General features: G+C 41.9%; 1 protein-coding gene across 2 annotated transcripts in view; it reads right to left on the bottom strand.

Annotated features, from left to right (window-relative positions):
• The window catches only part of DMAC2 (distal membrane arm assembly component 2), a 326,013-nt gene extending 312,937 nt beyond the window's left edge, over nt 1–13,076 (bottom strand). Inside the window, exon 1 of one of the 2 annotated variants that reach the window (XM_069644383.1) lies at nt 12,973–13,076. In XM_069644383.1, coding sequence (XP_069500484.1) covers nt 12,973–12,990 — 18 coding nt within the window. In that variant the 5' untranslated portion in view covers nt 12,991–13,076. The other variant, XM_069644382.1, reaches the window with a different exon arrangement.
• Nucleotides 13,077–13,409: the final 333 nt, after the last annotated feature.

Here is a 13,409-nt window from a genome sequence, read left to right as displayed (position 1 = left end):
TGGCTGATTGAGCAGTGTAAAAATATTGTTGGAGACCTTGCTGTGCTGAATCATTTCGAAATGACCATGGGCCTCATTACGAGTCCGGCGGTAACCGTGCCTGAAATTCCGGCAGGTACCGCCGGACTCATATTACCATTCCGCCTCCGTGATTCCTGGAATTACCGAGCATTACAACCCCGGTGACCTGGGAATTCCGGAGGCGGAATTCAGTAAATCCCCATTCCCATTGAGTCCAATAGGACTCAATAGAAATGGGGAAGTGGAAACACCGACACCATCTCATGATGGTGCCGGTGTTTCCAGGTCCGCCTGCAGGCGGGTGGTGTTAAACCCGCCAGGTCAGACTTGGCGGGAATGACACCTCCCGCCTGCAGAACTCGAGATCACCCGGTAGGGAAACAACAGTGGCGGCGGGTTTACCGCCACCGTTATTTCTATACCGGGTGACTCGTAATGAGGCCCCATGTGTTCGATTTATGAGCACTATTTAGGACTCACAACTCTGCCCTATAGCATGGTGGGTACTTTAAGGAGTGGTAAAATGCGAAAAGTGATAAAAAATAGTGATATGCCATCTAATAAGACGACGGGCTCTGTGCCCACAAGTGCCATTGACACTACAACCTTTAAACCCATCCCAGCCCATACTGTGCCAATTGACTCAGGATGGGTATGGGTGACTTGCCCATGAGACCAGCTTCGGAAAAACATCTTGAAAATGACACAAGAGGCTGCGGATGCTCTTATTCACACGCAGGTGCATACTCCCCTGCGAGACATGTATACTTTTCATCACAAAGCGACCCATGATCATGACCTGTCGATACAGCAGAGCTTTGAGTGTGCAAGATAGATTCCCCCTCTCTAACCCAATGGCATCCGACTCAGATGATATTCAAACCACTCCCCGCCCCGGCAGGAATGGCCGAATTAGACAAAAGGGTCCATCCATCATTAGGCTCTTCGACTCCAATTTGTGCTAGAGAGGGTGGTATTGATAACATCCACTATCATAAGTATAAATATGAAGGCTCTGAGATGACGTCTATGACTGATCTCCCTCCTCTTCAACAAATAGACGACTCACAGGGGAATCCTGGTATTGTGTCCACAGGCACTGATTCATCTACCAGTCTTGTACTTACCAACGTACCTCACATATGCTCTAGCCCGGTGCAACCACACCATCTCCCCCCTTATTAACAAGAAGAACCGCAGTTGGCTGCTTCACCTGACTTATTAATTCAACAGGACTTGCAAGCTGCTGAGGTGACATTTCCAGTGTTGATGCACATTCCAAACCTTCTAGATAAGGGCCATGAGCAAACTCAGCAAGAGATGAAAGAGCTAAACACTAGACTGGATATGTTAGTAAAAGTTAATAAATTAGAAGGAAGAGTTTATGTGCGCTCAAGAAACGCCAAGAACTTTAAAGGCTGTTTCCACCTCCAATCCTGGTAAAGCTATTATGAAAACTCAGCGTACTCCAACCCTTAATATAATTACTGGTGAGAGATATTCACAAACGATAACTTCTAATAATCCTCAAAATCTCTATTAAGAACATATGCGCAGGCAGCATCAAATTCCCCTTCTAAGTGGGTGGACAAAAATGATGAAATAGCACAGCTGAAAAAGTCTGTTAGCCACAATTCTGCCCAAAGTAATCAACTAGAATTTTTATTTAATTCTATTCAAATGGCTTCGAGCTTAAACCAACCAAAACAAGCATCTCCTGCTGCTGCTTTGGTACTGCAACAAGGATAATACTCTGATAGTCCTGCAGTTCTTACGGACATTATAGATCAGGAAGCAATAAACACAGCCCGTTGGGGGAAAAAAGGGTGTATATCAGAGCTCTGAAGAGAAGATCTCTGAGACAGTCTGAGACCCAGCAGGTTGGAAAAAAAAACGAAAACTCTTACGCTGTCAAAAACAAAAAATGTCAATTGCCATGTAAAGGACATCTGCAATTTATTGCAGGGAGATGGGGGGTTTGATCTGAATCAATTGGATGAGGATAGTAAAGTGGCCCTTGAATTAAAAGAAAATCCATCCAATCTAGCAATTATTGACGATTTGGCTATGACTGTTGCTGTGTCTAACCTGGATATCACAAGAGAGGAGGAGGTTATTTGTAAACGGGACTGAGGAGTTCTTGCCACTGACACTATTACAGCAACGATGAAGACAAAGGGCAAACTTAAAAATCAAAAGGGGTAACTAAAAGTAACACCATCAGAACAGACACATATCGGACAAAAAGTAGTCTCATTAACTTTTTCCCAAAGGAATCGGGGATTGACATAACAGTGAATCCTATAGGCTCTACTGCGCCATTATATGGGGCGAATATAAAAGATAGTATTGAGACACATTGTAAAAATTCTGGAAAAGTCAGACAGGCCATTGTACTAGGACATTCATTGGGTGAGGAAATGGGAGGGATTAAGACCATCCCTCCACTGAAACATGTAGATTATAGAGGCCTTTCCCCAGGGTCACACTGTCGGAATTTTCGTGATAGAACTAGCCTGCAATCTAATGGACATGGGGCTGAAAAACATCTGAAGGTTCGCTCCTCCATCAGTACCGAGAGTGATTCTGTGATGAATGGAACTGGGGTCTCCAGGGAGTCAAAAGAGAGTAAGGATTATGAAACTCAGCGTATTTTCAGGAGGGTAATGAAATTAATGTTGGATGAACAATCAAATTGACATAATGCTCCTGAATTCGTGGGAAACGTTAAAACCCAGAGCTCTTTGGGGCTACCTTTACAACAAGTGGAGGGTCATGCTGACATTCCGTTAATACTAACACAAACAAATACAGTAGGGATCCCTAAAACTATGGAATTAGAGAAAACGGATACAAAATCACATAGTAGAAACCACGGGAAGTCCTAGTCATCAGGACCTTCAACAGTTAGATAAAAACCTTGCCCTTTCGAATACTTTGGAACACGTAGCGGCTTCTAGGCCAGACTCCCCTAAAACAGTGCAAATAAAAGCTATCTAAATCCTGTGCAATAGAGGAAACCTTGTTACCCGGATAATCCGAGCCTATTGCTTTATTATTTATCCGATTATGGGGGTCCAGAGTCACTCACAGAGGGCGTATTTTGGCCCTCCTGAATGAAATTCCGGCCTTGAGAGTGTTGTCGTCCGCAGATATTAAAACGGGTCGACTTTATCCACCTGCAACGATTAGATCATGTCCGTTTGGTACTGCAATCAAGATCTATATATGAAGCTATTCTACTATAAGCAGAATTGTTTAATAAGATGGGGTATGATGTCCTGTCCTTCTCCCCTGGCTTCACAGTCTCAAATATAAGCAGTCACGAAAGAATCCAGAGTAGAACTACCGATGGTGAAAATGAGGCACAGATTGAGAGCATAGGTGCTGCAGAAGATGAAACAAGCTGGAGGTGGTTAGCAATGACCCTTAGGGATTCATTTTCCAGGCTGAAAGATATGAAGGCTAATCTTTAATTCTAGGTGTCTTTCTATACTCTCTTGGAATTCCAGGGGGTATTCTCATCTCCTAAATTAATTGAATATTTGTGCAGTGCTAACACAATACTCTCTTATATGCCTGCAAGAAACCTGGATGACCGGCCTATGAGTGTTGGATGGCTATGAAGCTATCAGGAATTTGCAAATCAGGGGTCGTTAGGTCGCCCGTCAGGGGTGGGTGGGTCTTATAGCGGTACAGATGAATGGGGCCTTTAATGTTGTGAATTCTAATGTGGTAACTCAAGGAATACTGTCATAATTGCTTGAATTTTCTCATGCCACCGAAAAGGCCATGTTGCTATTAATTAATGTTTATTGGTCACCTAAAAATAATCTGTAAAATGCATTAGAGAAAATGAATGATTTTATCTCTAGTGAAATGGTTAAATATTCCGGACTACAAGTTATTTGTGTGGGCGATCTAAATGTTGAGATTACACAGGAAGTGGACTCATCATACCCTCTTTTTAAAGCAAAGGGCTCCACTGTAGATTCACATAGAAGGAAAGATACACCTTCGGCTAACGCCAATAAGGGATGCAGAAAGAGGGTGCAAGGAAACCAGTGGTCTACCTTTTTCCGGAATTGGGGTTTGGCATCTGCAAGGGCAATTGAGGAGGGGCATGGATTCGTACCAACATGGACGGCCGGAATGAATACATCCATTATTGACTACATATTCATGTCCGAGTATTTGCTTGAGGCTGCCTCAACATTTAAAACACTCAAAACAAAATTCAGTGATCACAGTATGTTGGAGGTAATCTGGGGCCTGGGGAAACCTAAAACAAACACGATCTAGGTTGATAGAAAATGTGGATGTAAATCTTTCTGAGACTAGACTTTAAATGGCATGTAGGAAATATTTGTAAAGTTAATAACCTTTTTCTGAAAGAAAATACTGAAACAACTGTACATGAAAAAAAAAAAAAAAACACATTCTATATAGCCATGATGCCTTTGTACAACACACAGGGAAAATGTTAGACTCAATTAACAAAAATGCCATAAATGGAGCTTATAAGGCAGCCAGACATAAACATGTGTACGATGAACTGGTGACACAAAAGAAAAGCACATGTTATAGAGAGATTAGGCGTCTGAAGAACTCCGACTTAAGCTCTGAAAGTCTTTAAGATAAGTATAAAGAAAGTGAAAGAGAAAAATTGGCTAAATAATCACAGAACTTTACTCCATCAAGCAGACAATGAAGCCATGCTGCATGCACTTAAAGATGTAGCAAGTAGAAATGTTTGGCTATTATTAAATAGACTAGAATCCAGGCAAAATATCACCCAGACAAATCCTATAAGCGAGCAGGTTTGGAGTGGCCATTTTGGACTTATATGTAAGACCACGGTTGGGGCTAAAAGTTGGAATGATAACTCGTCACTGTCATGGGCTATAAAAACTTCCACACAGAAAATACTGAGACTCAAATAAAACATGCAAGTTCTTCCCACGCTGCGGGCCCAAACTGTTTATCCAATGCTCTCCTTAAAAGGAACCCTGGGCTTTGGGGGAAGATTCTATTATTTCTATTTGAGGACATTATCAGAACTAAAACAATTCCAACATCTTGGCACTTCTCGTACATCATACCGATTTATAAAAAAGGTGACAGAAAACTATCGTCCCATAGTCATTTAGATGCCGACTCTAAAAGGTTTGCTGGCGTAAGATTAACAAAAATAAATGAGTGGATAGAACTGAAGTCGATTTTGTCACCACAGCAATATGGCTTTAGGAAATCCTCTTGTACCGAAGTGGGTGGTATATACCTAACAATATTGCAACAAAGGGCCTGGAAGGCTGGTGCGACTCCTGTCTAGCAGCCATCGATCTGACTATGGCTTCTGATCTATTGAATAGGCATACTCTTTGGGATATATTGAAAACACCTGGAATGCCGGGGAATATCTTATCGATTCTTGTCAACCTCCATCAGAACTCACAGGTACAGATCAGGTTAAATATGGATGGTCTACTGTCCTCGCCGATTAAAATAACGAATGGATTAAGGCAGGGTGCATATTTTCCCCCTACACTCTTTAACCTCTATGTTTCTGATGCAGGGCAATGCCTGGATGAGAGCGCATTTATACCTCCCAAAATAGAAGGTTGCACAGTAGCCTGGTGTGCATACGCTGATGACTTCCTATTAATTGATCGGTCATCAAAGGGATGGTGTATGATCAAGGCCTTTAACTCCTATACTGAAGTTAATCATTTATGTATTAACGCTACCAAAACTGTCATGAAGCTATCCCACACTAAAATCAGAAAGGGAAGTGCGTGGTTTATCAATCAGGGAAAACTTGAAGTTAAAACCATGATGAAATATTTGGGCTTCCCAATCTGATCAACTTAAGAAATATCAATACCGGGAGTATTTACAACAAAAGATTACCCTTCTAACTGCTCAAATGAGAAAGTTTGACAATAAATTCAGCAAATTTTCGATTCTGCCGCTGTTGCGCTACTATACCACAAAAGTAATTCATGAAATAGTTTATGGGCTGGAAATTTTTCCAGAGGCCATAATAGCAGATCTTTCAAAATTGGAAGCTAAATTATGGACAACCATTATATATTGGCTTCCTAAATCAGTTCCCATTGGAGCCATCCGTTATCAGTTGGGTTTATTATCTTGGGACTAGTTGGTCTTGTGGCGCAAGCTATCCTTATACAGAAGATTGTTTGATGACTATGGGGATAATCAGTACAGAATTTTGGGGCGTGGCTTAAAAAACAAGAATTCGGAAATTGAAATGTTATTAAAGCTGCAGAGGTTATGTGTGGAGACCCTAGAAAACCTGGGTCTGGCTGCTACTGATCTGATATGCAATCCGCTTTGTGTTAAGAAATTGCTACAATAGGGGGATTGGACTGCTACCATGGACAAATTGGTGTCTACCAAGCTTTTCTCCCAATTGGTTACAAACCAGAAACATCTGGGTCATCCAGAAGCATTTTAATAAAATTTCCAAATAAAAAACTACAGAACAGAATCATGAGATTTGGTCTAAATGTTTGTCCCACAGGAGAAATACTTGAAACAAGAGCCTTCGAAAACTCAATCTACAGACTTTAGTACGCGCTTTCATCATCCTACAAAAAAGGAATCACAGAGACATCTTCTGTTATATTGTAAATCTCTATTGGCAGAACGTATTAGGAATTTCAGGAAATGTATTCATAATCTCGAATGGGTCAATTCTGATCGATTGTGGTGGGAAATGATGCACGGGACTGTGATATCCCTCAAGATAAAAGTGGTGTGTTTTTTGTCTCAAGTATGTGGTGTTTTGTCGAATGAAACGGGTTGAGAGCTCACCAGGGAAGAGTAGGTGTCCGAGGAAACGATATCGGAACATCGCGCCTTCCAGTAAAACCTTTTCCAATGGCGAGAGGGGACATTCGGATGGGCCCTACTAGTCCGTGCTTAGGGAAACTGCCTCAGGAAAAAGAAAATTGCACTCTGCTTAAGTAAAGCAAATTGTAAACCTCTTGGAAGGACAGACAGAAATCTTTGTACATCCTGTCCTACTCGAGGAATATTTACTTAAGGATGTAATCAGAAAAGTAAATGTTGCATATTAATGTGCAGAAAGTAAGCCATATCTTTCTACTCAAATTGTTTTGCTAGGAGTGTCTAGTTAGGGGTGTTTTTCCATTCTTATTCTGTATTTCGGTCGGTTGTTCTTTTCAGAAATGACGGCTGGGAAAAATGTGTTTAGTATTAAACAGAAAAACAATCCTCAAAATCCTAACCAAAATTCCAAAGTTGAAATCTCTAGATATGGCAGACTTTGTGCTGATTGAACCATATCATAGAGACAAGAAGGCAAAAGCATATCTCCACGTCACAAAGGCTGCTGCTATCGATCTAAAACAAGACGTGATCTCGGCCTTGAACGAAATGGGTTTTGCCCTTGCGGAAATTACCACACCAGTACTAGAGGAAAGCAACACGCATCCCTCAAGTAACTTGACGGAAAACCGTCCTGACCATCGATCGAAAACTGAAGACCAGATTACAAACAAAAGAAGCGACACGTACAAGGAGGAAGGTGAGAGCTGCCGAGGGAGATTTCAATCGAAACACTATCCAGTAAACGAGAACGCAAACTACAAGAAAGCAAAATATATAGAAAACACAAGAAAAAACTACAGATTGGAGAAAAACCGCAGGCACAGCTCTTCGACCAACCACAGCTCCAAGTGGTTCCACAACAAAAAACGTGAACCTTCAGGGCCATGGAGATGGTTGAAAAAGGTGCTATATCCAAACCCCCAAAAATAACAAAGAAATGGCTCAGCGACGCCGACCATCAACAAAACTCCTGAACTTCTCCCAGAGTTCCAACCTAAGGTAACGTCTATGTGCTCGTGGAATACGAGAGGCCACGAACATCTGACTAAACCAGATGCATTCGACCTTGCCCAATTTGATTTCATTTGCCTTCAGGAGACCTGGCTGCTGGAGCAACCAACGATAGACGGATATGAAACGTACATTTCTCCAGCGAGCAAGGGAACATTTGGCAGACCATCGTCAGGCCTCTTAACTGCAGTCAAAATTGGTTCAGGCATCTCTATCAAAAAGAAAGGGACAGAAACCTATGACATTTTGGCTCTACAAATAGAGTGTCTTCACCCAGAAAAGGCTTCAAGGGGAAAAACTAAATCCAATCTAGCCATCATAAATGTCTACTAGAATCCGCAAAGAACAAGTAACATCGATTTCTGCAATGCCGTTGCGGATATCCTAGACAAATTTACAACCGAAATGGCTATCGATTACATAGTCATCTGCGGAGATTTGAATGCTAGATGTGCGCAACCCCCTGTAAGTACCTATCCTTTGCCATCTTTTGAACGAGGTGCGCTATGGTCAGATCTCATGGACTCTAGAAATGTCCATAATGTGGCAACAGCCCGAGGCCACCTTCCAGCGATTCCAACCTGGGAACGAGCTGATACATCAGCGATGCTGGATCATATATTTATTTCATATTCTCTTCTACCTTCTGTAGATTTTTATGAAGTCTTCAGAACTAAAGCCAGCGACCATAATTCGCTGACAATGACTTTCAAATCAGTGAGCATCCCTAAAGAAATCTATCCAGTTGACGTGGAGTTATCACGCAAGTCTTTGCAAATCCAATTTACAGCGATAATCATCAAGGTGATCACACAAAAATTCGACGAGGAAAATAGAAACACCATGGGCACGCAAATCAGACCAAATTACCTCCCATTCTTCGTGATGCACAGGAAAAAACAAGGAAATCAAATTCCATCAAATGGAAATAAGGCCCATGAATATGACACTCAACTGGTCCTGAAAAGAAGGGAACTGCGCCAGTTAAGGCGGCTGGCCAGAGCCTCTGATAATATTGAGCAAAAAGAAATCGCCATAGCTGCCACAAAATCATACAGAGTATGGTTGAAACACCATAAAGGCGCCATGTATCAGAACGATGCAGAGCAAATGCTGAGAACCCTGACGTAAAAAAACTCGAGAGAATTTTGGGCTTTAATTAAAAACAAAAACAGTGAGATAAATAATCAACTGTCAAATGTAATATCAGAATCGACTTGGACAACTTTTTTCACAGCCCACTTTGCACCTTTGCCCCAAACTACAGAAAACTACACATCCCATGGTGGCAACATGGGCGGACCTTGCAGTCCAAGATGAGATTCTGACTACAATACTGAAATTGAAAACATCATGGGCACCGGGACCGGATGGTCTAACTAACATGGACCTAAAACAACATCCCCACGAATGGTCCGCTCTAATAACAAAAATGTTTAAGCAATGCGAGGCCACGAAACAAATTCCCAAAACATAGACGGAAGCAGTAATAGTTCCTATCTTCAAAAAGGGAAATAGAGATAATCCAGCTAATTACCGTCCCATAGCCCTCCTAGACATCATGGGCAAGATTTTTGCAACTCTTCTTCTAAGCAGATTCCACAGCTGGGCAAGAACATCTCCATGTTTGGATCAACTGCAAACGAGCTTTGTCAAGAATGCAAGCACAAGTATAAACATCTTGATTTTAAACATCATAAAAGAAAACGTGAAGAATGGTGCCCCAAAAGTATACATAGCTTTCATAGACTTGACGCAAGCTTTTGACAAAATCAGTCGGCTGAAGCTATGGTCCAAACTATCAAACTGGAATTGCCCGGGGGAAATCTTAGAACCAATGATTGCACTCCAAACGGACACGAAGCTGAGAGTTTGTTTAAATAGACAAGGAATTATGTCAGACCAATTTCCATCAGAACGCGGTGTGAAGCAGGGATGTCCGCTCGCCCCGGCCCTCTTTATTGCATTTCTGGGCGACTTTCAATACACCGAACCGGCGGTAAGAGCATTCCCACCAAAAGTGGGCAACACTTCAATATCCAGGTTACTCTACGCGGACGACCTGATCCTTGTGGATCAGACCCAAATAGGGCTTCAGCGCCAATTTAGTAATCTGGCCAAGTACATAGACTAAAATGATCTGGAAATAAACATCGCCTAATCCAAAATTCTGATCATGGAAGAAAAAAAAAAAAAACATTTCGCTCAACTACAAACAACAACGGACGCTGGTTTTTAAACAACACGAAGATAGAAACTGTTACTAGCACAAAATATTTGGGAATAATGTTTGATGCAACATGCTCGGAAAAAGCTATTCACTTGGCCTTGTGGGCAAAAATCAAAACACTAACAACCCAAACCAGACTAGTAGACCGGAAATACGGAAAATTCTCCCCGATACCGGCAATGCAATTTTACAAGCAAAGGGTGGTTCTTTCGGTAATCTACGCTATGGACGCTGCTCTGAACATCCAAGACACGATACGGCCTAAATTGGAAGGTTTTCTGTGGAAAGCAGTACTGGGCCTTCCCAAATCGACATCAATTTCAGTCATCAGACGTGAATTGGGCCTACTATCGTTAAAAGCTTCAGTCGAACAAAGTCAGATGAGACTTCTGCGAAAAATTATTTCTCCAGATACTCTTCCGATATATAAATCGATTCAGATGGAACTTATCCAAGGACGCTGCAACGCCTTGAACAAATGGGAGCAAAAACTACAAAAAAAAGTTGGCAGACCTAGCCTGCATGACCGAGGATCTAATGCAAAATCCAAACAGGATAAATATAAAAATAGCCCAAGAAGCCTGGATCCAAACATGTGAGTCAACTATGGCAAACAAGTTATTGGCCCACCTACCTCCAACAACAAATAAGCTGAGTTTACCTCTGAATTACTGCATAAAATTCCCTGATAAAAGACAACAGAAAATATGAAAATGAGATTCAACCAAATGCCAACGCAAGAAATTAGAGCCATCCGAACAAAATCTCTATCAAAAGCATGTAGACTATGCCCAGAGACACAAGCGGTGGAGACCATAAAACACCTACTCCTGAACTGCGCCAAAACAGCACATCTGCGAAAAGCTTTTCTGTTACCCCTAATGTATGATGTGGCACTTCGAGAGGAGGACACATGGTGGTGTCGCCTGGTCGCAGGTGAAAAGACTAAATGGTCTACAGCGACAGTAAAGATGTTGGAAGCTGCACTTAGACTAACGATAGAGACTGACAGTTCACCCAGTATTACTTAACAAAGTTTTACTTCTTTGTGCGGCTTCTTTCTGGGCGATCTATTATGTTTTTTCATTTTCATGTTTTCCCTGCACTACTTTTTACTCTGAGTGTTATGAGAAATGACTTCTTGCAAAAATCAAATTTTGTTTTGATTATAGACAAGTAAATAAAAAAAATGTAAAAAAAGAAATGATTTAATTGAAGATGTTTTAAAAATGTGTAAATATTTTATCTGTAAAACCTAATAGTTATTTTGTCTTAATGTTTTGTATTTAAAAACGGTTTTCTGTAGTACCTCCGTTTGTAAAGGTTTGTTTACAAACCAAAGACAAAAAAAAAAAAAAACACATTAAAAATAAGACAATGCAAGCGCCACACTACAAGAATAAAATGTGATTTACAGTGCCAGTGCTGGCATGTATTGCTGAGACAAGCCTCATTACTTTGGCACAACCTGCATGAAATGGAGGGCGGTCGGTGGGAATCCTCATGAATTGGCAGAATCTACTTGAAAGCAGGGCATTGCCTGCATATCTGCTTGAGTGAGACTTCATGGCTTTTCTTTGGGGACAGGCAGCATCGTGTTGCAAAATGCTCCAATGTACTGTTGGGAGACATGGCATCTATTTGAGTGTTTTGAGCGTTGACCAGCAGAACAGAGTGTAAAGTATATGGATTGTTAACCAATTCTTCTGAAATGTGTGCTGTAAAATACGAGATTTTAACCCATTGTTTCGAAGGTAAGACCCGCCCAAACCTTTTCTGGATTCATTCAAATGGGCCATGTCAAAGAAAACGTTTGACAACCCTCCACTTTACAAATTAACCAGATGCCTGTGCGCTACACTCATTTTATTGTTGGAAGCCCAAGCAAATTGATTGTTGTTTCCTTCATTGACCACACATTGGGAAAACTGGATTCCCCCCCCCCCTTTAAATAAATAAGAATTTCGAATTAGTTCGACACCCCACTTCTGCCACGCTAGATATTCCCCTGCTCCAACAACCATTTGGAAGGAAATACTCGTGTGCAAGAGTATACTGTGGTTATGTTCATTTCAGCCCTGTACGTTTGCTGGCCTAGTCCCATAGGATAGCTCAGCGGCAACGTGTTCGACCCCCGGGTCCGCGCTTAGGAACATCTGGGTATTTAAGCGCGTTATAAAAAAGCAACTATAAAAAAAAAAATCCTGTAACAGCGCCTCGATGCCCACGGGCTCTGTGAGCGCTTTAAAACAATGCAAATAGATAAACAGCCCCATCTGATATAGCCTTGACTGCATCTTTTATAATATCACAACCAATGTTTTCCGTTTCATATTATTATATTGCTTAAATTATCTTCAAATTCTGTCTGTGTATACTTTTTGGAAAATACTTGGTCCCTTTTGCAGGTAGCACAAAATCAATGTTTTCCAAAATGCAAGATAATCAACACGCCGGTGCCACCTACAGCCGGTAAAGAGAAACGCTGCCACTCATCAGCCCCTCGACTCCATTCAATTCAAATGTCTCTCATCACTTGACAGTAATATGTATGCTCAGTTGGTGAGACATGCATACTTTTACCAGAGCGGCCAATTTAGCAACATGTGTTTGAGACACCGACGTTTGCATTCAACACTTCTCCCGTTGCGTGACCCCCTCGGTTGAAAAGGAAGAAAATAACATGAGGATAGCATATCACGTCCCCTCCCCGAACCTTTGGCAGTTGTGAGCCATCTGAAGAATTTAAAACTCTAAGCAGAAATACCCTAATACGGTAACACCAAAACTCCTGGTGACCCAACACCATTGCCGTCTGCTGTACGGTCACCTACCAGTGTGGGAGCAGCCATCTTCTTCTTTCAAAACACGTGACTTACTCACGTGGAAGGGAGCGCTCCAGGCGCACCGGTCTTGGTAGTGTCTAGTTCCCATCCGAGAAACTGCACGTCAACGCCCCCGCCTACTCTTCTTCACGTGACTTTGGGCACGTTTCTTCCCTATCTTGCACTTAGCATCCGACGTAATTGCCGGGGTCATTGTGATTTTTGTGAGCGAGTACCGGGAACTCGGAAAGGCTTCGGCTGCCAGAGCAACCAGAATCTGCCTGGTCTTGGGTGGCTGACATTAAAATGGCATGACTTCATATTGTTCATCATCGTGATTTTCGCAGTAGGGTAGGAGCAGGAGATGAATATGGCAAGTTCCTGCAAGACGCCAGATTTGGGGGCGGAGAATGGTGGTGTTTTACTGATCAAAGGGGGCTAACAAA

Source organism: Ambystoma mexicanum, chromosome 2p (assembly GCF_040938575.1).
Source record: "Ambystoma mexicanum isolate Mex_15411 chromosome 2p, UKY_AmexF1_1, whole genome shotgun sequence".
NCBI classification, from domain to species: Eukaryota; Metazoa; Chordata; class Amphibia; order Caudata; family Ambystomatidae; genus Ambystoma; species Ambystoma mexicanum.
The sequence above is the reverse complement of the archived record's forward strand: the minus strand, read 5'-3'. Positions and strand labels throughout refer to the sequence as shown.